The sequence below is a fragment of the Megalops cyprinoides genome, chromosome 3 (assembly GCF_013368585.1).
Source record: "Megalops cyprinoides isolate fMegCyp1 chromosome 3, fMegCyp1.pri, whole genome shotgun sequence".
Taxonomy (NCBI): Eukaryota; Metazoa; Chordata; class Actinopteri; order Elopiformes; family Megalopidae; genus Megalops; species Megalops cyprinoides.
This window is the reverse complement of record NC_050585.1, coordinates 6,475,706-6,497,970: the sequence shown is the minus strand read 5'-3', so window position 1 is coordinate 6,497,970 and position 22,265 is coordinate 6,475,706. Positions and strand designations below refer to the sequence as shown.

General features: G+C 43.1%; 1 protein-coding gene across 2 annotated transcripts in view; it reads right to left on the bottom strand.

Annotated features, from left to right (window-relative positions):
* Window positions 1–20,797, bottom strand: part of alcama (activated leukocyte cell adhesion molecule a) — a 55,322-nt gene extending 34,525 nt beyond the window's left edge. For both annotated transcript variants that reach the window (XM_036525593.1, XM_036525594.1), the window contains exon 1: window positions 20,540–20,797. In XM_036525593.1, coding sequence (XP_036381486.1) covers window positions 20,540–20,597 — 58 coding nt within the window. In that variant the 5' untranslated portion in view covers window positions 20,598–20,797. The remainder of the gene's footprint in view (window positions 1–20,539) is intronic.
* Between the last annotated feature and the right edge of the window lie 1,468 nt (window positions 20,798–22,265).

Sequence of the window (22,265 nt, the reverse complement as noted above, 5' to 3'; positions counted from 1 at the left end):
TTTTCAGAGACATGAGCAGTGTCTGTAAAATATAGGTGGGCAAACAATTATACATTCTGGGGCTGCGGTCAAAATGAGTCAAGTGCTTACCTACACTACTAAAAGCACGCTACACATCTGTAATGAAAGCATCCGCTTCCTTTTGTGAGCAAAGATGTGTGAAAATGGATCTAACTCGGTGGAGGAGCCATTCAAAATGCCCGTGGCCTAATAACAAAGATGTGAGCTTTCCCTTGGAGGGCAATCATCAGATGCGCGCTCCATTGAAATCCCCGCTGTTTTAGAACCACACACAAAAGCTTCATCCAAAGAATCCTACACATGGGAATCTATGGATGCCATTAGCCAGATTGAAGGCACAGATATCGTTTGCTCTCTGCTGAGTGGAGGGTCATCTTCTGTCCCATTACGGCCATTTTGTGCAGCCGAGCCCGGCTCTGCTGACATTTTTTTTTCCCTTCACAGCATGATGTACGCAGGCTGCACTTCGAAGTGCGAGCGCACACCTGGACAGCGGCAAACTCATGAGAAGCGTGACCTCATCACTGCAAAGCCCCGTCACAGAGGGGAAGAACAGCCCGAGGGGGTGTGCGTTCATTCTCACTGCACGGAACAGCCAGTCCCCCCCACGCTTGACGTTTTGGCACCGAGATGTCTGGAGTCTGATCTGTATCTTGCTTGTGCAGAGTCAGTAGACCTGCCCAGATTCTAAATAAAATGACCCTGGATACTTTCTAATTATGATCTAAGAGATGAAGCCTTTATGTCTTGAGAGTGGATTTGAAACTGCTCGAGGGTGGACAGGATGAGAAAAGCTGTACCTATGAGTTGATCTTCTCTCCTACCAGAGAACTTTCGACACACACAACATGAGGAGGCGGCTATTTTTATTTAAAGAAATGAACTGAAAGCAGCAATTTTTATTTAAAGAAATAAACAGAAAGCATTTATCGTTTGTGAGCATGGAGTGCCGTGCTTGTGGCAAAAGTGGTGTCAGGATACAATTGTGGGATACCTTCATAAGAGGTAATGAGCATGCTGGCCCTGCTCCAAAGGGGTTGTACCACAGCACAGCTATACAGCTCCCCTGAAGTAGCACTCATCACTTATCACCGCCCCTCCACCCACCCCCGCAAAGGCAGAGTTCCCCAGTGTGGAGTCATGTCCTGCGGCCTGGTGCAGCCTTGTGGCCGGGTCTCTCAGGGGACGGGCAGTCTCATTCACTCGCACTCTTACACAGTGCTTATCACAGGAGGCATTAATGGACTCTGTCTCCTGCGATGTGATGCTTTCCAGCCACCCGACGGCGCATGAAAGTGTTTCCTGTGCCGCGTCTCTGTCATAATGCTGAAATGGTCATTAACAACGGACACGACCGTTTGGCCCTTAACTGTGAAAACAGACGCACAGTTTATTTGGCCTTCTAGCGAGGGCCGCTCCTGCAACAGAGCCTAAGCAGAGCCCAGGTCACTCGGAGAGGAAGCACACATCAGTGGGTGCTGTTTTGTGCTAGAAAACGTCATGCAGCTGGGAGTCCTCAAAGCTCTGACTGCAAAACAAACCAAGTCTACGAGACAGGCTGGCCCACAGCTTAGAATGTAAATACCACACAGAGGACTGGAACCAGACATAAACGTCCGCTCTGCTTGAAGATGTTTGCACGTAATCTGTTTGCGCTCATGCTGATTGTGAACAATGACAGCCCGTCACTCTTACTTCTTCTTACCTCTACCAGGCGTTATTTTGTTTGAGAGATATCAAGAACATACAGTGACAGAGGTTCAACGTTAACTGTGGGCCACTGGAAGAAGATTTTCACTTTTATGCCGCAGGCATTTTTCATATTCCTGGTTGAAGATTAACATTCATTACCATTCCACAGTGTCTTGCAAAGTCTCAGGAACCTGCATATTTATGAGAGTAAAGACAGACAGTTGCTGTGGTTAACTCAAAAACCTAGCATTAGCACATACAATGAATGTCATGCTAAATGAGCAAACCTGCAAACTCTTGTTTACTATGCATTGCAGCAGGAAATAGAAATTGTAAAGCTCACACAAAAGGAGCGTTGCAATACAGTGGATAATGATAAATACAACAGATACCGAGAAGCACATCTAAAAAAATCAGAGTGGGGTTCCACAACAACAAAGACATCTAGCAAAATTTCCTCTGAGTATTTTACTGCTGTAATTTAAGTGTAGAACTTTAAACAGCGATGTCACACGCATTGGAGGTCAAAGATTCACAAGGATGCCTTTCACATGCCGGCATCGCACCTGCCAAGTTATTCCAGACAAAGGTCAAAGTGTGAGGAAATTATGACCATCACAGTGATTCACAGAGCACAAACTCTGCAGCCTAACAGTGTACTCTTTGAGCCCCAATAAAGGAACTATTGAATGGGAAGGATAAGACAAGGGCAGCAGCGGTGGGAGGGGGGAACAGGCTGCCTTGGCATCTATAAATGAGATCCTTTCCCGCACGGCTCTGAAATTTGTGTGGCGAGGTCAGGCTGATAGCGGCCCATTCTTCCTCTCTGCAGCTATGCTGGCAGCCCGTGGATAAGGGGATGGGGATTTGGGGGGGGGGACGTTGTCAGGTGTGACTGAAGCTGGCCCACGGCAGCCCTACATCAGCCACCCTGAAGGCAGCGGGACGGCCCTGCCTTCCAGGATTACTGATAACCCTCCTCCTGGACAGGGACAGCCCCGAGGACAGAGCCGATGCCTTATCAGAGAGAGTGGGCGCTTTGCTGGGATCACCCATCTGCTCTCGCCAAAACAGATAAGCACCTGGAGACCGGGTCGCGCCGACCAACACCGCGTGCACCATGCGTGGGCCCGGGAAACCAGCCAGCACCGTGTCAGAGAACGCCACCGTTCCCATCCCTGTTGACTTCATTAACGCACCAACATTATCGGTGACCGAGAGCACAATGTCCACAGGGGCAGAATTAAACTTTGACTTTTGTTCTACTCTAAATTCACAGGCCGTGGTGAAGAGGAGTGAGTTTATCTTCCTCGTCTTCTGGAATTACTCGTAGGTTGTGCAAAGTGTCCCAGTATAATTACAATATGCTAATGTGATTTGTACATTTTTTTGTTAAACAAGCTTCAGCCAATTATAGAAAAGAATGTTTTCCCCAACAGCTGACAATTACGATAACTTGTTAAAGAAGTCACTTAAAATTGATTAAATTAACCTAATTTTGCCCATTCAACTGTGCAAAAGTAGTCTAGTGCTTGTTTTCAAGTTCACATAGTACATATTATTAAAACACATTGGATATGCAAAAAAATAGTGTTTTGGGGCATGGAATTCTAATTTGCTGGAGTACCAGGTTGTATTTGACTTTTAATTCTCTCAGATAAAAGTAACCTTCAGTAGATCAGAGCATTTTAAAACTTGACCTACAAGAATTATAAATAGGTTGTATGCACAGCTCTTCAAATGACTTTATTAAATTTGGTGGCTGTGTAGATTCTCTGCTCATTTAACAAAGAACTGAGATACAGTATCTTTCTGATGCAGAGCTTCCTGAAAAGATGTGGCACCTTTCCCCAAGTTTTTCCAACAAAAAAAAATAAACAATATGCATTGACATTCAAAGTAATTTACCTTGTACAAAGACCTTTGTGATGCAGTCTGTTTGAACCTGAAAAATCTACATATCTGAATCTGTAAAAGTCGTGCTTGGCTGGACATATATTTCCCCACTGCTCCTCTTCTCTTTCGTTAAGGCTGTCTTTCTGACAGAAATCCTTCAGAAAGACAGGAATACTGAAAAACAGCAGGTATCCTAGGCATCAGGATTGTGCAGCTGAGATGAGCATTGCAGTCCCTACATACTGCCAATGTAACAGACCAGAGGACTGACACTGTCTCCAGCAGCAGCCTTGCCAACTGCTCTTATCCTATTTCAGACAAAGAGAGACAACATCCAGGCCGGGACCCTGAAATGACCAAGTGAAAGCTGAATGTTGGTCCCCTTAAAAAGAGTGAGGGTATAATGTCCACAAATAGTTGTCATTTCTAGAGTGAAATCGAGGCAGAGAAGCAAATTCGGGAACCAGTTAAATGTGTAAATTCCAGTTTTTTTTTTATCTTTAGGGTTAAAACATTACCACGATACACACTCTGGGGGGAAAAAATACCAGAATGATGCCCAAGAATGAAGCAATCTTTGAAAATTAAATGCAATCTACTTCACAACAGGTCAATAGGCAGCATTTTGTAGCTACTGCCACTAATGTGAAGAAAATTGCTGTGAGTTAAAAAAAAAACACTCTAGCCTTAAGAGAAAAAAAAATCATCATACACAATTATTCCTATTTTCCTGCTACACACCCACACCTTTTACCTCTTTTGATGGCATCCAATCTGTTTTTCAGGATCCCAACCTTTAAACGCAGTGTGCATTTTAAAAAGAAAGCTTTGTCCTTTCTAAAAAAAAAAAAAAAAAAATTAACTCACTGATACTGAGAAGGGATTCACACAACAACACCAGAGGATGAAAAACACGAGTCACCACCGATGAGCACCTGAACAATTTCAGGGTCACATTACAAGGCATACCCACTCAGCTCATTTAAATCCAGTGTCCACAGCAGCTTCCCTGGGAGTGGATCCTGAACAGAGGTTTGGTTTAGTACCGGATTATCAGCTTTCCGCCTAGGGGGAGAAGAAATGTCTTTGTCCCGCTAAGGCATTTCTACTCGGGGAACAAAACAGGGCCGCGCAGCGCGGATGAATGTGCCTGCGGACGACGTGCACTTTCATCGAACGCAGGAGCCCGCAACCCCAAATCCTGAGTAGCGTAGCACAGGCAAGTACCAACGCTGTCACTTAAGATAGAAATTGTAAGCCGCCGGAAAGGCAAGCCAAGCGTGACGTTTCGAACGGCGATGTCTGCCTAAGCCATCTGAAAACATGGCTGTTTGGCTCTCTGAATGTGTGATAACAAATGGAGCACTGGGACGCACAAACTGAAGCTATGACCCCATGCAGCCTGATGCATTCCCTCTGCCAGGACTGATTATAAGCAAACTGGCGAGCCTGGAGAGCGAGGCTCCAAGTCTGCGGCTCTCTGGAGAGGCGGGGAACAGCCTGTCCCCCCCCCCCCCCCCTCCCAAGCACATAAACAGACAGACCGACGGTCATTTTTGCCAATTGAGCTTTTCATATTTAACAAGCCTGCAAACTAAAATCCAGCCCTTCACGTTTCATTAAGAAAGCGGATGCCTCTGATTTCCACATTCCGCTTTTTTTTACCCCCATTCACAGGGATCTTGCATTTCCCCCAAGCAGTGTAGGCACGTAAAAAAAAAAAAAAGAAATGATTTTCTAATGGCTCCTGGCACCTCCATTATTCAACATGAAATGCCCGAAAAGTTTATTTTACAGTGTGCTATCTCTCATATTGAGCTGCCATTTCAGATGCCGCTAAATTGATTCAGTACCATGTTGTGCAGTGGAATGTGTTTTCTTCAATTTATTATACATCAGTTGGGCTGAATAATGCAGGATCAGGGGGCTATACGGTGATTGGGCCTGAGCGCAAGCCATCCAATGCTCATTGTTTCAGAGCAAATGTTTTCTCTGATGACATCCACAAACATCAGACAGCCGCTGCAGGAGTAAATGAACGTGGGACTCAAATTAGTTGGACTGGAGCGTACGGGGGGGCTCCTTGGACTTACTGCGGGTCAAATTAGAGAGCCGTGGATCACACCTAATCAAAACGGAGCTCCTCGGCCTCGCTGTCATGTAGCACAGTGTCACAGAGACAACACTGAATTAAATATTCAAATTAATGCTCACCGGCCATCAAGAAACCTGTCATGAAACCGGATCTGCACAGCAACTGTGGGTGGAAGACCATGTTTTATATGTTTCTTCCTCCCAAAAGAGTCACATTTTTTTAAACTGACAATTAACCTTCCCCACTACAGGTTTTCATTCAAAAAGCCTTTCTGAATTAAAAAAAAATCATTACGGGCATTCTTTGCATATTGCGGCACTCAGAGGGGCAGAAACAGCAGGGCCAACACACTGACCAATGTTACACACCTTGTATGAGCACACAGCTTATGTAGCCTTGGAGCTTCAACAACAGAACGCCAAGGTCCTGGTATTTCTGGTCTGGTAACAAGTTTGCACTGTAGAGAATGGAGGGCCAGAATGAGGCTAAATTAACAGGGCACAGCCTACTCATTCAGCACAGAGAAAAACTGTGGGGGATCTGGATGTGAATTCACTGCGATGGGGCTTGACAAACAAGTGACGGGTTTGCCAAACGTCATAATTATCTCCTCTGCCAAAGGAAAGCCTTAGAAAAGACTTTAGAAGACTGATGCTCTGAGGGCCGCGCTGTAATCAAGCTCACCTTGTTCAAAGGATTCCTCACGTAAACATGTCAATCCCTCTGGAGAAAGCATGCTGCATCACCGCACCAGCAGGAGAATCTCAACAGGGATGGGTAAAGGTGTACACTGTTGTGAAGAGTTTTAAGTTAAAATGAGCTGAAAATATATATTTGCTACCTTGATTAAGTTACTGTTTCTTAGGACAGCATGTCCAAAGGGGGTAGGATCAAGAAATTTTAATGTGACGGAGACGTTGCAAGCACACGCACAATTACCCACACACACACTCATGCATGCACATGCATGCAGTGCTCTGTGGCAGACATCTTTTCAGAATTTTCAATATTCTGAAAAAAATATTTTGATTGAACAGCGGCAAACTCCAAACAGCAGAGCAATGAGGTAGGATGTAAACCACATTCAACAAAATACATTTATTTAAGAATCTTATCTTTCTGAAGTAAATTCATCTAATGGGGGTGACCCATTTTAATCTATTTGCAACTTCAACTGTAAGTCCTAAAAAACATAAAAAAAAACCATTAAATATGTATGGAATTTTTGAGAATTTACATCAATAGTTAAATGACCAAAATAAGCCTCACCATATGGATGCAAGGGGTCCTTCTTTTTTCTTTTTCTAAGTGCACAACTCTAATCAGAACACACTGAATTCCAATCAAGAGCAACTTGTGTGACGGAATGTGCTCACAGTCCAACAGGAAGGCAAACTGAATGAGGCATGGATGACTCAAGAAAGGATTGAAGCTACCTTTGAAATCCAGGCTGGCGAGCAAACCCTTCGGCCCTTAGTGATGGACCCTATGATTAAATCATGAAGGGAATGTGCCTTTGTGTATCTGTAAACTCAGCAGCAACTGCAATATGTGATGAAACACAGCACAACAGCTTGTGAACAACAATTCTTCAGATTCCAGTAGAGAAACAATATATGCCTCTTAGCCGGTTTACAACGTAACTCAACACAGTGGCTCGAACCATAGAGCATATACACAAACCAGAATACTTGGTATTCCTGCAAGAAAGACCTTAAAATACATATATATATATAGAGAGAGAGAGAGAGCAAAATAACTAAATATGGCTACTTAAAGCAAGCAACTGTTTTCATGAAAAATATCATAAAAAATTAAGTTGCCCAATAAATATGCAAGATTTAAAGCCTTAGTTTGAGAACATGAAAATATGGGCATATTGTGGCAAGTACGCATTTACCTTCAGGCATTGCTTTCTTCTACTTCTTGAATAAAGGGAAACCCATTCGCTTTAAATGTGAAGGAAGGAATAGAATAAAAAGACACGTTAAGCAATTTCTTATGTAATTTTCTCTGCCTAAGGAGCCACATCACTTTTCACCTCCAAGTAATACTGACTCCGCTTTCAAAGTACCTGCTTCAAAAAGATATGAAACCTGTAACCATTTCTGGATCATTAAAATCAGCAGCACGGTTGGTGATCTGACGGAAACTTCAACGCAATATACCCCGATAACTTCAAAGACCTGTATGATCTGCAAAATGAAAAGCATCTGACATTCCAACATCTTTTACTGACCATCTCGGTAAGAGTTCAGCTCATTCAAAGTTAAACTCAGCTCAACTTATTCAAGTTTAACGTGTCTAAAAATAAACAGATGATGTGAAACAAAAACCTTGTCAAACACTGAATGTGTCTGGAAATGGGGTTTGGTGAGGGAGCCAGGAAAAAAAAAAAGTTAAAATTTAATTCCAAAACATTACCTGAACCCCACTAGCCAGAGCTGTAGGTAACTTCCAAATTCAGAAGTCATTTCTGCTTTAAAATGTTGAAAAATGTTAACATGCACACAAACACAAACACACACCACTGAGGAGAAGTTACAGCCTCTTAAAACTTTTTTTTCTGTATCTCTTGCTCCTGCAAGCTCACTTCAGATGGTGTACAGTTTCATTTTACTCTGCTTTCACAAAGTCTGGGGCCATCGTGTCATTCATATGAATGGCTTCAGATTAATTCAGATCACTTTTGGGCTGCATCCATTCTAGCCTGTAGACTAACCCACAATTAAGGGATCGCTTGCACAAGATCGCCGATGTCGTACACCAAGAGTTCCTTCAAGTTCACAAATAATTCAAAGGGCTTAAAACTAAACTCACCTCAGAAGATGCAGTTAATTTGCTGATGATAGTTTAAAATTCTGCACTGTGTTCAAATCCTTCCCTTTGTTCCAATCTCAATGCTAAATGGTAAGATAAAACTAAGCATACAGGGAGGATGGAATTTTGCCCTAGAGCTGTCTGCCAGTGTTCTTTGAAGCCGTAGTAGCATTTTTTTTTTTTGCAGTGGATTACACAAGACCAAACTTGAAGCTATCCTTTGGGTAACAAAGGCCTAGGAAGATGGTTGGAACACACTGTCCCACAAGCAGCAACATACCTTACTCAGCAATCAAAAGCACACTAACCCTATGCAACAGCCACATTTAATTAATGTTTAAATCCTAGGGATGCAGCAACTTGTCAGTACTGCACAGCTTAACATTCAAACTCCCTGGCATTCCCAGTGAGGAATTTGCCAAACATTGCACTGAAGGCACTAATCAAAGTTTCAGTATTTATAGAAGAGATTTTCATTGTGTTAAAAATCTCAAACGATCTGGTCCACTCGGGCTGCCAAAACAGGAATTCTGGGATGCTAGATAAACGGAGCTATTTGCAGCCCAATCCTACTCAATTATAGCGCTGTGTGTTTGGAGCAGGCACGTACAAAACACATCAAATAAACACCGAGGCTCGCTAAACCTATCATTATCACATCTATGTGAAGACACTCAACCACACTAAAGCCTTTAACTCCTGAGCTTCCGTGCAGCATGAAAGGGGAGACGTCTGCCTCTGAAATCCCCCCCAAGCCCCACTTCAAAATAAAAGCTCGGGGCAGGTTCCGCTCCTGTGCCTCTCACTTGATTTCAAGCAAGGTTGGAATTTCATTTGAAACGATGAGAACAAAGAACCAACATTCTGAGAACTGAATATGATTCCTTTGCCTTCGTTTTATGAAATCACTTCCAGTGATGCAAAACAGCCCCCCTCCTCTGGCAAATGAATGGAAAAGAAAGAGATGAAGTGACCAGGTGCTTTAGGGATAAGACTACAGCCTGTCTCTGCAGTACATCTCTGCCTAGAAGCTAATGCCATAATATTCAATGCACACGCCACTCCCTTGCTTTGGTGATAACACTGACAAATACAGGCTGCTTTGTGTGAAAACAGAGTCCAACAGGGTCAGGATCCATGACACACTATAAACTGCAGAGGTGGAAAACCCCAGCTTCAGAAAGTAAAAGTCCTGCCACGTATTTGTTCCACCCATGCACTACACCAGCTGAATTTAATTAGCACAACTCTTCAGCCAGGTAGAGGAGCTAATTAGTGAAATCACCTTGTTTAGTGAATGGCTAGAACGAATACGTGGTAGGACTTTTACTTTCTGAAGCCGGGGTTTTCCACCTCTGATAAACAGGCCTCAAAGCACCGCAATCGCTGCCCCCGGCGGAAGGACAGAGGGCAGAAATGCATGCGCGCAACCAAACCATCTCGAAAAAAAGGTGTCAACCGAAAGCCACGACCTATAAGCCACTGGAACAGTGACACGAGAGAGGATTGATCTGAAAGCAGCACTGCAAAGGAGTGAGGGGGGAAAGCACAACAAAGCCCATGCAACCGAGCGTCTGTATGCACAGGAAGTAGGTCTTTCCTCTATCTTTCTTCTATGCATCATGGAGCAACTGCCAAGCCACAGCTGACGCGGGTTCAAGGCTGCCCATTAGGTGCAGTCCAGATTTGGGGGCAAAGGGGGGAGGGGGCTTTTACAGGCCACAGCTGTCAACATCATTGACGCTCAATAGGATTAGCATTTGATACAACTCTGCGTACAGCAATCCAGCGGCCATGTTTACTACTAATAACTCCCTGCGAGCAGGGATGTGCAGTATGTGCGCGCTGGGACTGAGATGGGCTCCGCTCGCCTCAGCTGCTGGGCTCAAGGAGAGGAAGCTTTCAATGCACAATAGTGGTCTGCCAGTCCAAGACGACAGCTGCTCCCACTGAAATAAAACTTGTCCTTTGAATCTTATGTGGGGGAGGAAGACTCAGCAGATGAAACTTACGATTCATAAGAGGCAGCACATAATTAAGCAGAGACAATGCAGCGGGGATGCTTCTAGAAGGGCCTTGAGGCACGAAGAAGAATGCATGTGCTGTGGCAATACAGAGCCCTGATGTCTGACAAAGAACATGAGAAAGGAACGAGACGTTGAGTGACCAAGAATCGAGTCATATCCGTGTAGTGAACAAACAGAAGTGAGAGGGGCTTGACAAGTCACTGCAAAACAATGTTTGGTGTCTTTTCAAGTCACGTGGCCTCATGTGCATGTCTCACTTCCTGTATGCCCCCTCCCCCCACCCCCACCTCCGGCTGACTGTAAACCACAGATGCGATTAAAAAATACACCAGATAAAGTTGCACCTCCGTATTATGTCCTTGGATACAGTTAAAAGGAGAGCCAGGACTGTGTTTCAGAGTGTTGGCAATCTCAGCTTGCATCACAAGGTTTTGGGCCAAGGAGAAAAGGGGCCTCTGTTCAGGCGGTCAATTTCATTTACTGACTCATAAACAGCTCTCATAGGATGACCGTGTGGTCCCAAGGGGACAAATATAGCTTCTGTGTTACCTCAGCAAGATGGTGCAGGGAAATAAATGTTTTAGTCTGCACTGCAAGAACAAAGAACATTCAGGCTAAATACAACCCTCTTACCTCAGGCAAGCCGTCTTTAAAAACTGTTTGTAGAATCTTCTTCAGGAGTAGGCAAACATTAAAATAGTGTGTGCACTTTCAGGGTAAGACATTAAGCAGTTTACCTGAACACTTGAATTATGCATGCAATGCTGTGGTACTCGGAGGGTATATTTCGAATGTTTCCAGACAAATAGCTCAGCCATGACACAATTCTGAGATAGGTTTGCTGAAGCTGGTGTTATCTCTGACTGGTACAAATGATAACACAAGCATTTACCCTATAAGGTTAACAGAAGTAGCACTGTGTGGTTCAGGTCCACAAGCAGTTATAATTAGACTGAAGGCAGTGTATTATCACTTGCAAGCTTTCAGCATGTACCTTAAAGCGTACCAGGTTGTGACCCAACATGCCTCCACACAATACACAATACAATAGAGAATTCAAGTCACGAAGAGTTAAATAATCAGAACAATGTGTATGAATATCAATATTGAGCAATAAGGCTGTCATGTCTTTATACGTATAAGTGTGATATTTAAAACTGCTAAATGTCAGTGATTTATCAGCAGTAATGCCTGAGGGCCACAGCATACCATACGTCTCTCTCTTTTCTCTCTCTCAATCATGCGTACGCAGACACACAAAGACACACACACGCGCACGCACACAAACACACCTTTCATGAATTCCCATACCAGGTGTCGTGTGTGAGAGGGCAAATCCTTGCTCTTACACACAGCTGGAGATGTGCCTGGAGTTTTCATGAGAAACTTTAGCATTTTCCTTAAGAGGGACACGCCACAGGTGTGCGCCAGTGTGGGGATCAGCACCTTAATGCACTTTATTGACCGCGCGTTTCTTTCCTCCGTCATAATGACAGTAGGGAAAAGGGTAAACAGGAGAAGCCGTTGTTGTATTGGTTTAGAAAAGGCGGTCTGCACAATGCCGCTGGGCAGGGGACCTCCTAGGCTGGTCTCAGCGACAAAAGCGACTGATGTAAGAAAAACAACCTGACTTCCTGCGCAAAACAAAGAGTGGTCTTCCAAAGGAGGGGGGAGGTCTTCCAAACCCTGTAGTTGGTTTTGTGAAACTCCCTCCACTCTGGAAGCACCCTCATACATTTCAACACTGGTCTCTGCATGAGGAGAAACTCCTCTTCTACACAGAGCATGGCTGTTGTTGGGCAGTCCAGTTTGATTTTTTTTTCCTCTCATTTAACAAATTCACAGCTCTTTTAATACTGAAACACTTGTACTTGACCCCTCCAGATGGTAAATAAATCATTCGGAGCTGAATGGTAACCCTGCCGTCATGAAGGGATGGGGGAGAAAAGAGAGGCTGCACGAGGACAAGCCTGGAGAAGAAAGATGAGGCACATAGATGTCAATGAACAGCTGGGTCTATCTGCAAAACAGGGAGAGGACTCTGAGTCCCCTATAAACACTCCATTTTACCGCCGGTGACTCAGACCTCGACAGCCACAGAAAAACCCAGTACCTCCATGCACCCTATAACAAGTTAAACAGCTGAAAATAAACAAAAGTCTGTCTGCCATGCTAAATCTGAACTAAAAAAAAAAAAACAAAATCTCTAAATCATTCCATGACGCGACTGCAGCAGTGCATGTGTGAGCTGGTGGGACAGGACAGGATTTTAAGGAAGTCAACAGATCACTGCCCCAGGCTACCTTGATAAGTTGGAACAGGTAGAGCTGAGCAGTAGACAAGTTCCCTCCACTCAGAATACATTGTTGGAGTGCAGGAGCTATGCTGAGTCTGTACAATGTGATGTTTATGAATTTGTCTGCACTCCTCTTTCCTCTGGGGCAGACAGAAGGTCTGCAATAAATGTTTGGAACCTGCACATGCACATAACCAGAGCTAAGAAGCAGATATTAATTTGTCGCTTGAAAGAATACATCTCCCTCACTTCTCCTTAAGAGAAATGCCAGCTTATTGCTGGATTTTAAAATGGAAACCCCAGGGTTATTAATGCTTTAGGTGCGAGACAGGCTTTCCCTGTGCTGTGAAAAACTCACTAGATTAAGAAAACACATAAGTACAACTGGATGCCACCTGCTTGTTGTACTGAAAGTTTTACTAAAAGAAGGAGCTGTTTTTTGAGCAGACAACGTTCTTCTAAAGCGGGTCCGTTTTTAACCGAGGAGGAACTGGCTAAATATAGAATAAGGCCTCTGGTCCCAGAGTGCATCCCTAAGCCAGCCCTTGCCCAGGCGGTCTTCATTAAGGTTCCCTCTAAAGCTATAAAGAGGAAGGCCTAAACCTTTCGCAATAAATTTGAAAATCTGTCTGTTTTCCATTTCTGTTTGATCCGAGCCTCTTCCTTTGGCCACCCATCCCACCCATTACCCAATCACTAATGAGCTTTAAATCATGCTGCTAGATATATTTATCACTACACCTCACCAAGACAACAATTTGGGCTTTAAAACCATGATTTAAGCACCTCTAGTACAAAGGCTATGAACATGGGGAAGGGGGGCACTAAATCGTGTCACGAATAACATTGTTCCTGCGCTTCATTAGGGTTATGTACTGTGATAAGCCACAAGGGGCAAATAACTGACAGAGGGGCATCCATCTTCCATTCAGGCAGACAAGCCTCTCTTAAGTAAGCAGTCTTGCACCTAACAAGCTGTGTCCAGTTTTTCCACCCCTATCAACGTTCCACATGGCTTATCTCCCAGCCACTCTGGCTATTTGTAGGACAGTAAATATTTTCTTTAAATAACGCCCGAGTACTTCAGGCATGGACGTTTACTATTTCTTTTTTCCCAACCCTCCCCCTAACTGCTAAAAAAATTCTCCCCTTAAACCATAAGTAATGGCCACCTGGTTTTGTTGTTCTGGGACTTTGTGTAGTGTTTTTTTTTTTCTCCTCAGGAGAAGTGCTGAAACATCAGCTAATTTAATGGGAAAGGAAAGTTGAGGAGTTTTCCTGTGTCAGAAAGCATCAGCTCTATGAGCCGCAAGATGCAAATGCCGGTGAATGCTTACATTGTGAAGGCACAGACAGTGGCAATTAAGGAATCCGCTCCCCTCCGCGTGACCCAGGCCTGGCTGTCTCCTCCAGCCACGTCGTTAGTAATCAGTCTCTTTGAAAACAGTCATCACTATAAAATGCTCGGCTTCACTCCACTTCACCCGTAATAGATTTACCCATGACACTATGAGTGCCTTCAGATCAACTGCTCTGTCTGAGGGTCCCCCGTTTTCTGCTCTTCCTTGCTGGAATGCATCCGAAAAAGATAAAAATGTCACTCGTCCTTTGCCCACACCCTTTTCGTTTCAAAGCATCTGTCCTGGACGGAAGGGGGGCATGCACGAACCGTTCAGCTGCTCAGACCTGTAAAACGCATCCTGCACATCACAGAGGATCAAAAGAAGATCCACAAAAAACTGAGCTGAGCTATTATTTTGGTCTCCACGGTGCGCAAAATGGTTGCCAGGCTTTGAATGTCAGCTCCTATTGATGCTTTTGGAGCATCAGATGGCTTCTGATTGAATTTGATTTAAAAAAAAATATAATAATTGCCCAATGCAATTTGTGACCTGTTTTTTGCTGGGGACAAACGTAAATGCCAGGACAAACATTTAGCATTATTTGTCTTGAGATGCATTCGGATCGAAGAAAGTCTCCAGCCGCACAAAAACAGCCAATTTGTAGAGACAGGAACACAATTGTATCACTTCTCCAGATTACCTCAACTCTGTGATAAGAAGAGAATTAGAGAGAGGGGATTATATTGACCTTTTAAGAAACATTTTGTTGGGATTTATCAGACCAGTTTTTTTTTTTTATTGATATTTTCTCTTTATACATGTGTTATGCCTTTACTCTTCAACAGATATTGCTGAGGCTCAAAATGAGCTTGAGGATCTATTTACGTGAAAAGATAATAACCTATTAACCATTACTTACAAATGCATGGTGAAGAATGCATTCAGGTACGTAATGGGTGCTTAGGCAATCAATGCTAATCCCCTAACCCTGGCATTGACCCCCACATCAATACATTTATAGTACCAGGCCTGTAATAATATAAAGACTGCTGAAAGGCCAATTTAAGCACACAAATACCCAGACAATGGGGAGGCCTTTCAAATTAAAGACCACTCACAAATTCAAAACAGTCAGTGATGAACACACAACCACATATATTAAAATAGCAGTGATTCTGTGCATTACATGAGCGACTTATCTGGGTTAACCCTGCATGTTTTGGTTTCAATAAAATCCCACAAAGGCTGATTACCACATAAGCTTAAATTCACTTAAAAGTGAAATAAGCCCTGCTCGTCGCAAACAAGAGATCGGTTTCCCTGCGACAGCCATAAGGGCGAAAGTTTATGGTTAGTTAAGGTTTTTTTGATGGTTATTGATTTTCTTTAAGTGCGCTCTGACAGCCGGCCCGAAGGGCTTTCACTACCCAATCGGAATCAGAACACTCCCAGTGGGATCCCAGTGACGGCGGGAATTAAGCAGCGGTTTTATAAACTTCATGCTTTATTATGGCGAGCGTGTCCAGAGCGCGACACAAACCCCAGTGGGGTGTAGGATTCGGAGAGGCCTGGGGTTGGGACTGGGGGGGGGGCAGTCTGGGGGTGCATCTGATACTGCTTTCCATGCATACCTCTCCTTTGTGCTCCTCCAGTGGGCCCTCCAGAACTGCCTTTTTTTAACTGCAAAGAGCAGCTCTGCAAGGCACTGAAACTAGAACCTCCGTTCAAAGGCAGAAAAAAACACAGACACTTAACAAGAGGCAATCAGCAAAAACTCATTTACATTCTACCTACATACCAGCACCCAGCCCTCTTAAATTTTACATTCCATTACTATATTACATCTCTGATGAATACTTTCTTTTTTATTATTTATCCAGTTTGGGGGGGGGGGGGGGCTCAGAAGGTTAGAGAGAGGTGCAGAATGGATAAGACGGTCTGCTTTCTTTAAAAGAATAAATCTTCCAGAGGTCTTTTGAGCAATTCAGATAGGTGGTCCCACCTCAACAGAGCAGAGATTAGACCATTAGCAGATGAAGAGATGAGCAATACCAGGGGTGAAACACTACGGTGATGGGGGTGGGGTGCCAAGGGAGAAAGGAGGGAAGACCAGATGTCTCACACATCACATGACTCTAAGACAATTTGCCGTAAAAGCCTTTGATGGCCCTATTTTTTCAAACCAAGATGGTCTCTAGTGAGGGTTATGTAGGTAATACAGTAACTGTGGGATCGCCCATGACAGAAAAATTCGTAATGACTAATTAAACCTTCCCTCCACGTCAGGTTGCCAAATCGACATGTTCCCATCATAATCCGTTGGCTTTCAGCTGATTGAGTTATAACCACCACATTACACACACACATGCTCACATTAGTGTGTTGCTTTGGGACACCAAGTGCCGTTCCACAGGCTCTGATTCCATAATCTCTACTAAGATCTGCAGACCTGGGAGGGCTTTTATACCAGCTGATGCTTCCAGAACGATGGTTGATAAATAACACTAATTGAATATGCTTATTAAAAATTGCATTGCCGTTTTTCATAACAAACAGTTTTTAAATTGGGAGTTCTAATTGGAATTGACAAGAAACTGACACATTCCTGTTATGTCCCTGTATGCTAATAAATAATTACTTTGCATTCACTCTGCAAATCAAATTCACTGTCATGCACCGCACAAAAACATCCCGGTAACAAGCTACATTTTGTGAGTGGAATGTCCCTAAGGAGTGTGTTCCTGGCATGGTGATTTTAGCAGAATTTTTAATTTTCCTGCACATTAAGCACAGACTCGGCTCTCTTTGGACACTCCCACACAAAAATAACGTTTGAGCTCCCACTTGCAGCAGCCTTACTTTTTTTGGCAGGGAACTGATATTTACGGTGACATCACCAAAGCAAAACTTTTTTTTTCGGCTAGCAGGAAATGCAGAAAGTGAACAACTCTTTGTGACTCATTCACTTGTGGGTCTGAAGGGGTGTTTCACGTGGTGAACTTACACACTCTGGAATTTTCATTCACATCTGATGTAACAACACCAAGGTGTTCCAAAAAGACAAAGCCAGCCCTCTTCTTACATCCAAAGGCAACAGAAACAGGGAGTTTAACCCACTGTTACAAATGAGCAGGTTTTTTGCATTTTAGCAGATATATACTGTGGAATCTTTTTGACTCCACTGAGTCAAATCAATGAAAAAAAAAACCCCACTTTTATGTGCATAACTCCTGAAAACAGGAGAGAGGGGTGCAGTACAGCAAGCTTATTCTGGAAAGGTACTAAGAGAGGCCCTGCAATTTGTCATGGTATTTACAGTTTGAGGAATTTAATGCGGTGTAAAAGGCAATGCACAGAAACTTAAGCTTTTCTTTGGATAGGGGGTATGGAAGAAGGGGGCTTTCATCTTTGCTTGAAACAATTAATTGAATGCTGAACCCCAGACCCGACCACAGCGGTGTACAAAACACTCCAATTCGTTTGTAGAAGGAACAAGGCGGCCTTAGCATACAAGGGAAATCAATGTTTGCCTCAGACAGAAGCTTGAAAGGCTGTTCTAGCAGGACGCTACCCTTTCTGAAACAGAAGTAAAGAGAGGTGCTGAGAGCCAGAGCTAAGCCCCTTTCAAGGGTTCACAGCCACCATGCTGACATGCCCAGCCCAGACAGTTAATGGAAACCCGGCACCAATCCACTCAATCAAATCATTTTTGTGTGTGTTGAAAAAACCTGTGAAGTTATTTCACAGGTCAAGGCAAATGAATTGCATAACCAGTACTTTTTAGTCCTGAGGCAAAAAGAATCATAGCAAACCACAGCATGTCAGGAGAGCACACCAACTCCATCCCCTTGGAATTTTTTTTTAATGACACATCACCACCAGCAGGACAGGATATGCCCCCCCCCCCCCCCGCTTTCAAATAAAAACACCTCAGAAAAAATGAACAGTTAGAGAACACATCTAAAGCTACAATGCACCCCCCCCCCCCCCCCCCCAGATAATCTCAGTGGGTTACATTTCTCTTCACTTCCCACAGAATAATCAAATGGGCACGGCCATGACACTGCACTGCATCAAAACCAGCCAAAATACGGCTGGCTACGATTGGTGACCCACAGGGTTTATTTTTAAACTGTTGACACTGCACCACTGCCACACAATCTTTCAACTTTGAGGTCGGCGCGATTTGTGTTCCATTGTATCGAGGGAAGTGTATATTTTTCCACCATGTGATACCATCAGTTTTATTTGCTATATCCTGTATAGGGGTGACACTCCTGTTTTTTTTTCTAAGCACTATTCAGCTCCAAGTTCAAATCTGCCTACCACTCCCCATTCATAGCACCCCCTCCCTAGGGCTAATATACCCTGACAATAGCTTCTGTCAGGAAACCACTATCACCACCATCTCGCTTTTCTTTCTCCCTCCCGCTTTATTCCAAATCAGACACAGGTCTTTGAAAAGGACACTTGTCTGATATTGGGATCTAAATGGCCAAGATTTAAATAAAATTTAGGAAAAAAAACAAGATGAAGCAGCAGCATATTCAACAAAGCATTGCAATCATTTCTCATTCTTTTTTGTCACCATTGTGAAACATAAGGAGCCACCTCAAGGTGAGGAAAGGCCCATCCATCTTTTACAATAGATGGCAGCAGTTGCCGAGGCGCCAACGGTCAAAACGCATCGCCTCTCAAAACTCATAGCGAAAAAAAACTACATTTGACAGAGCTGGGATGAAAGAAAAACCAGCTCACTTTTTAGAGTACTTGGCCCAAGGTGACAGGAACAGCAGTTTAGTTTGAAACAAACCAAAAAAACAGGGCAACTTCTGCCCAATGTCTCAGGGGTCAGTGATCCACACTAACCATGATAAGATCATTTAATAAAGGCCACAATTGTGTCCACTTCAGCCAACACCCAATATAGCACTACCTCGGCGCTCTCAAACAAAGGGTAATTCTGTGTACTGCAGGGGACCAGAATGAAATGTCTTGCCAAAGTAGCTAAAACGAATTGGTGCCTTTCTTCTTCAAATAATTGTCAATTATTTATCGTGAGTGTATGGCATAATCACTTCAGCACAATGTGAGCAAATAGGCTGTCCAAACTGATATTCTGAAACTGAAAAGTGACTTACCTATTCCAAGGACCCCCCCCCCCCCCCCCCCCCCCCCCCCCCCTCCCTTCCACATTCTGGACAGTATTACTAATTTCTCCGATAAGACATACCAAGCAAGCTTCAGTGGTCGCAACCTTAACACTCAAACCACACACGCACTTATACAAACATAACTCAATAATTCTGTCTACCTCATGTTACCATGTCTCGCATTTGCTACGTTTCTTATGTATCCCACATACAAAGTATTTCAAAGAGACTATCGATTTCTTTTTAAAATCTCTCAGCACGTATTCTTATTAGGAATATTCGGTGACTGGTCGAACACGTGTTTACTGTGGGGGGGACGCAAACTTCCATGTATGCATAAACAGGACTTTCACGCCTTTGGAAGTGAAACAATTAGCATAGAGTGTGTGTTATTGCATTCATAACGCGCGCTCGTTTTATTCAGTATATGCCCACCAGCGCTTCATTCACGCCGACGGAGCACACAGGATAGCATGGTAGAGCATCACAGAACCATTGCTAACATTGTCATCTCGCCGGGCAGACCTACCCATATTTATCAAAATTCGACCGTACAGTACTCTCGGACCTTCCATGGCATACCATACAGCCACCTAGACTGCATAACTTTCACGAGTTTTCCGTGGATTAAACGGAATAATAATAAAAATATATTCGTTGTATATTACGAGGTTATTGTCATTATCACCAGGACACGCGTTTACCTGGGGACGGACACGTAGCTAGATTTCTAATTTACGTGCAGAAATTGGGGTTAGCGATTCAGTAGCCTAGTTGAAAGATCATCGTTATTATGCGAACAGTTTTTAGCACAATGTGCAGCGCTTCCATTCCTTAAGCAAACAGTTATAGAAAGCTACTAGCTAGCCCATGTATTTAGCAATAATAGATTTTGAAACAGTGCAGTTCCATAAACTTAAGAGGGTCAGCGTCTCCAGTCGTCTATCGCAATTTATGTACTTTCGCCGAAACTTGTTGCTGTTCATGTTAAACCTTTTTAAATAACCAAAATATGGGAAGTTATTCATGTAAAATTAATATATATAGTTGAAAAGGTTATATGAACATTGCTGTTCAGGTGGACTAATGGAATACTCCCGAGGAAAATGTAAGATGCTCCGGTCTTTTTCTCAGTTCAGGAGCTGGGTAGAATACCCTTTACCACATAGTAGGCGTACACTTATTTCATTAGTTACCTTGAAGAAGCACCGCCGATGTGATGATGGCACCAATGTAGAAGCCAGTCGAATGCATCCTCGAAAATCAAGGTTTCTTGGTCCTTTTTTTCTGAATTACCTGCAATGAAAGAATACCTCGTGGAGTTGATCACCTCCGAGTGGACAGAGAATTCAGGGGTTTACGTGTATGTTCCTTTTCCCTTGTTTTCTTTTTGTTGTTACAGGTTACAGATAAGAGTGCGATCCCAGATAGTTAGAACACTGAGACTAAGTATTGTCGAGCAGGTACAGTGTGACCAGCAACGGCGAGCTTGCTGGAGGGTTTGTGCGCCGACTCCTCCCTTCTCGCCCCACCTCCTCGTAGATTCCACCCCCACCCCACTGAATAGACCTTGCGAGGCATTCCTGAACACGCGATTTCTTTTCTTTAATATTCATATCATTATCTGCGCATATATTATTCTTTAATATCGAGTATTGCTATGTTGCAATTTTACTAATAATTATAATTTTGAATGCAAGGGAGAGGCTACAGTTTGACTGTTTTAGCCAGTAGCCTACTGATGATGTGTTTGTGTCACTATTACAGTGCAACTATGAAATTATTTTTATAACATTTTTTTTTTGCTTGTTTAGTGTTACGAATTGCTTTAATACGATAAGAGAAATATTTAAGCGACTCACCTAAAGTTATTTAGGGCCTCAAAACTAGGATTTTCGGTCTGTTTATTTTAAATACAGATAAATTGTGTTCTACGGAGCTAGCTGTTCATTGAATACGCGGGATCTGAGAACGTTAGTGTTTAATTACTTTCGAAATTATAATGATGGAAAAATATTACGGCTAGACACATGCGTATCAAAAGCGTATCAACACATTCTACCCCATTCTTATGTGCTTGAATACAATGTTGAGACTAAAGTAAGCAATTAATTACTTTAACAAGCCCTGCCTAACACCTAAGAGAGTAGGCCTATTACGGTTTTCTTCGTGCATCCCCAGGCAGTGCCTGTTGCGTTCCTTGGAACCCTTGCACAACGTTTTTCGTTAAAGGATTACAGGGACCCTTTACTCTAAGATGTTTATGTCTGTTTAATGTTAATTTATGAAACAGTTACCTAATCTCTTTATCACATTTTATGGAAATTATTCGCCGCGTACTTGGGTTTGGTCGGGTTATTTCCTGTAATCGTGGAAATCAAGGTTAGAGTGTCACGACACGATATAATATATATGACAAAATGACATATCTGTTAACAATGTGATATATAATGGCTGTCCTGTGAAACACTGTGTGAAAGCACTTGGTCTTCCAATTCTCAGCCATCATCAAATCGTATTTTAAATTGGAGTAGGGTATTCGAAATGATGTCACTTTAAAACAATGATCTGCTGTCTTTGTATCCCCTTTCTCTTACTAAATGGTTAAATTTTGGCTGTGCAGCATGAAATCTGCTAACAGTTAGCAAAAATGCACAAAAATAAAACATCTTGTAATAAATCATTCAACAAGAGGTGAGTGGTCCGTGGGTATTTAACTCCGTGCCATGTGACTGTGTTTTCATTGGTAAGTCTCATGTCTCATGTCTAAACTGACTTGCCCAGTGTATTGAAATATTGGGTAGCTATTTTCCTCCACTCATTTGATGAAATTCCATTGAATGAATACAATGTTTTTGAAAAATAACTTCTTATTACTACAACAAACACCCTGCATATGTTGAAAATGCAGAAATGCGTATT